Below are 4,118 nucleotides of genomic sequence, written 5' to 3'. Positions count from 1 at the left end.
TATTTAATTTGATTAGCCCAATGGTGAGTGCTGATTTTTTAACTTGTATATCAATTATTTTCTTATTTTTAGCATATGCTCCTCATCATCATCTTTTTCATGGTACAGACATATTTCATCCAGTAGAATATTTATCTTTTCCCACAATTTTTAGATTTTAAGTTCTTCTCCAGCTTTTGCTATTATAAAGAATACTGGGATGATATACTTTTCCCCAAAGCATTTTCCTGATATTTATGCTTTTAGGATAAATTTCCAGAGGCAGGATCACTGGGTCAAAGAGTATAAACATGTATCGCCACAATGACTTTTCATTCATTGTTTAATGTGAGGTGATGGCTCAGGGAACGCTGAGACAGGTGGGAGAGACAGGGACACTGCCCTTTTACAGACGAGATCATTGGGAGCTACGTTCCCCAGGTCATACAGTTAGAGGAAGAGCCATCATTAAAATGCATGCTTCTCAGATCTCTCCTAATTTCTCTTCCCACTGCGCCCCCAAAATGAAATGAACTGAACATGCCACTTTCCTTCCCAGACATCTTAGTCTTGACCTAATGGGGCTTCTCTGTCATGAGGCCTCCTCCTTTCACTCAGGGTCCTTCTACTTTAGGAGGAAAGTGAGACATTTCAAGCAGCCCAAGGACCACACATGGTGAAATCTTTAGCTACATCTAAGGAGGAAGCAGGGTGGAACAGGGACAAGAACATGAGAAAACAAAATGTACTAAATTAGAATATGGGACAGGAACCATGAGAAAGTGCATAAGGAGCACACAGGAAAAACACACTGTGATTTTGAAGGACCTGAATGCTCAGGATGAGGTGTGTGAGCTGAAGACAGCAAAGAGACTTGAATTAGGGAGCGTTAGGGTCATGGTATGGCCTTTCTGTACTCAATTGCACCCAGGACTGTCTTGAACTGTCAAATCTACTTCTTGATAGCAATATACTTTCTCAAGATAGAAACTAAACAAGAATGTGTATTTTCTTTTTATTTTTCAAATGAACGATCAAAAAGTAACTTCGACTATGTATTTTTCAACCACAGAAGAAAGTGAGTCCTGCTTTGTCCAACCCAAACCCCATACATTGGGAAGAGAATCTGCTATTTATGACAAGGCACAAAAGGAAAGCCTTCCTCCATTAGAGAAACTCAAGATTTCAGCAGCGTCTACAGCTAATGGTGTTAAATCCCTTCATGATCAGCCCTTGGCAAAGGATGCTGCAGACCCGCTGGGATCCACAGAGAAGATTCAGCCTTTAGAGGGACCCCAGGAGTCTGGGCCACTTCAGCAAGATGGCAAAGATGAAACTCCAGGAGCAGGAGGACAGAAAGATGTGGAAGCAGTGACAGAGGCCCAGCCTTTAGAAGGAAATGCCGAGACGGAACCTTTAGGAACAGAAGCCAGGCATCAGCCTTTGAGGACAGCTGGCGAGAGGGACTCCCCTGGAGCCGTAGGAGACACCGAGACTCCACAGACTGCCAGAGAGATGAAACCTCTAAGAAGAGCTGGAAAAATCCCACCTCTGGAAGCAGGTAGAGAGTCACAACCTCCAGCAAAGCCCCAACTCCTAGACACCGTTCCCACGGAGACTGAAGCTCCAGAAATATTGGAAGGACGTCAGCCTGTTGAAACAGCCGAGGAACATCAACTTCAAGAAACACTGGGGAGGGATGAGCAATCCCAACTTCTAGAAACAATGTCCAAAGGGAAAGGATTTCTGGAAATATCGGAAGGAAGTCAGCTTGTGGAAGCAGCTGTAAAGAACGATTTGATTCCTAAAACTCCTGAAGGCCTGGTAAACATGGAGCAGATTCAACCTGAAGGAATAGTCGGAAGCGTGGAGCGTCCAGCAGGAACTCTGGAAACAGGGACAAACATGGCAATGGTCAGGAAAGTTCACACCAAAAAGGTGGACCACAACATTGAAGGTAAGAGATGCTGTTAGAGATTCAGGATGTTTAGATGGGCTTCATAAGAGGTCATCCTGGGGCGGGGGGCGGGGGTGGGGGGTGGGGGGGAAGGATGTGGCTTCTACATACACTGAAGTATCTATTACAGGTGGTCGAAGTTCGTTTGACCCAAGTCAAAAAGGTTTCCATATCTGGAAAACAGGCGTTTGGCTTTCCAGCAAACTTTTCTAAAGCACATTCTGTGTCCAGATTTTTAACCTAGAGTTTCATCATTGGAGAGAACCGAATATTGAAGCCAACATGTTAAAATTTCTGGACTTTCCCATGATTACTGTTCATCAGGTCCCATGTGAGGTGTGAGGTTCCAAGGGAAATATGAATAGATGGTTAGTGGAGGAATTGACCTCCTAAGGAAAGAACACACAAATAATGGATCTTACAGTGTAATTTTTATCTTCGCCAGTTTTATCCTTAGAAAATTACTCTGCCCTTGTCCTCCTATACGCTTTTTACCTTTAAGAGAATACTAGAGGAAATGTATTGTTTGGGCATATGGTGTTTTTTAAGTGTATCTTACCAGAGAAAAATAAATGGTGCCTATATTGGAGTTATTATAAAAAATAACATTTCTTCTGGGGCATGATTTACATTTTGGCTAATGTTAGCTTCACACTATAAGTGAAGCATTTATCCCTCCGTTGCTTAATTATTTCATTTATTAGCACAGTGGTTTTTGTGCTTAATCATACGCGAGGCGCTAGGGTTCAGAAGGAGTAAGAGATTGCTCCTGTTCTCAAGGGGGTCACCGTCTAGTGGGAAGAAGGCAGAATTTAAACAGATTACCACAATCTATTGAGATAAGCACTTTGATGAAGATATGTAGAAGCACTCTGGGAGCAACAAGGGAGAAACAAGAAATAGCAGATATTTGTTAGACCAGGGCTGGCAAAGTCAAGCTTTGGGGCCTAGGATAATGAGAGGGAGTGAAGTGAGCGGCACATGGAAGGTCACGCGGAGCTCACAGGGACTTTGGTCAATAGGAACATGGTCTCTATCGAAGAGGCAGCTGCTTCTTGGCTCCACCCATGAGCATGGGGCCAGTGTTGTCCAAACCGACTTCTTAGGGAAATAGATTGGTATGTGCAGTGTCCAGATTCAGAAGTGTTGTTATTGGCATTCAGAGGATCTGAGAGAACCAGGGTGATCACCTTTCTTGAAACCACCAAAAAAATGTATTGTTTAGACCTAAAGAGTAGGAGCTGTCCCCAGCCATAGCTAGTGTAGCAGTGGTTGAGTGTCGGCCTGGGCACTGAAGGGTTCAGGGTTATATTCCCTATTGGGGCATGTGCAGGAGGCAACCAATCGATGTATCTCTCTCACATCGATGTTTCTCTCTTTCCCTCCTTCTCTTCCATTCTTTCTAAAAAATGAATGGAAAAAATATTCTTGGGTGAGGATTAACAACAACAAAAATCTGTCCCCATTGGCAACCACCTGTGGGTACTTTATTGTTAATGCTCAATAAGCATCTCTTAATATCTCCTGTGGTTACTTTTCCAGGTGAGACAGGCGAAGAGGTTGGAACAGAGATGGAGAAAGTAAGTGAAAGAGCTGAAACAAAAGGAGAAGAAACAGGAGGAGCTGTGGATCTTCCAGCAGCCACCTAGATAGGTATGGTGATGGAAGGGTGAATGGACACAGTGTCATCACAGAGGACAGAAAGACGTAGGGAAGCTTGTGGTTACAGATCTCACCTTAATGACACTAGCCAGAGCCAATAACAACTAGGGTTTATGATCAGTAAAGAGTTTGAGGGTGTTCATTGTGGCAATGGGTCAATTCAGTTTAGAAAATGAGACCCTAAAATGAAAATATAAACCTTTAGGTATTGGTGGCTGGAGGAGGGAGTTAGCAAGTTTTAGGGAGCTCAGGATAATAAAGTCACAGAGTTATAATTACTGTGGAATAAGAATGAACAACAAAATGATGCAAACTATACCTAGGATGTCTTTCCTACAACAGAAAGGCTGGTAAAAACCTTAGAAAGTATGTCATCTCATTACCTTCTCTTCTAGAGTCTATCTACTACTGTAGAGCCTTATTCATCATGTTGTGTTAAAAATGTTAACAAAATCCTTGTCAAAGGAATTCAAACTGGTGCTGCTGCGAGATGAGGCGTTTTCACAGCGAAAGGCTACAC

General features: G+C 43.0%; 1 protein-coding gene across 1 annotated transcript; it reads left to right on the top strand.

Moving 5' to 3' along the window:
* The first annotated feature begins 1,005 nt into the window (after positions 1-1,005).
* Positions 1,006-3,619, top strand: LOC102433155 (glutamate-rich protein 5-like). Its single transcript, XM_006109019.3, has 2 exons — positions 1,006-1,936; positions 3,479-3,619. Exons 1-2 carry the CDS (start codon positions 1,006-1,008, stop codon positions 3,583-3,585), a joined length of 1,038 nt encoding a protein of 345 aa, XP_006109081.1. The 3' UTR covers positions 3,586-3,619.
* The last annotated feature ends 499 nt before the right edge of the window (positions 3,620-4,118 follow it).

Source organism: Myotis lucifugus, unplaced genomic scaffold (genome assembly GCF_000147115.1).
Source record: "Myotis lucifugus unplaced genomic scaffold, Myoluc2.0 scaffold_5041, whole genome shotgun sequence".
In the NCBI taxonomy this organism is placed as follows: Eukaryota; Metazoa; Chordata; class Mammalia; order Chiroptera; family Vespertilionidae; genus Myotis; species Myotis lucifugus.
This window is presented reverse-complemented; position numbering and strand designations above follow the sequence as displayed.

Coding starts and splice junctions, on each gene's coding strand:
- LOC102433155 (XM_006109019.3), top strand. CDS start 1,006: ATGAACGATCAAAAAGTAACTTCGACTATGTATTTTTCAACCACAGAA. Junction 1,937..3,478: donor GGTGGACCACAACATTGAAG/GTAAGAGATGCT, acceptor TTACTTTTCCAG/GTGAGACAGGCGAAGAGGTT.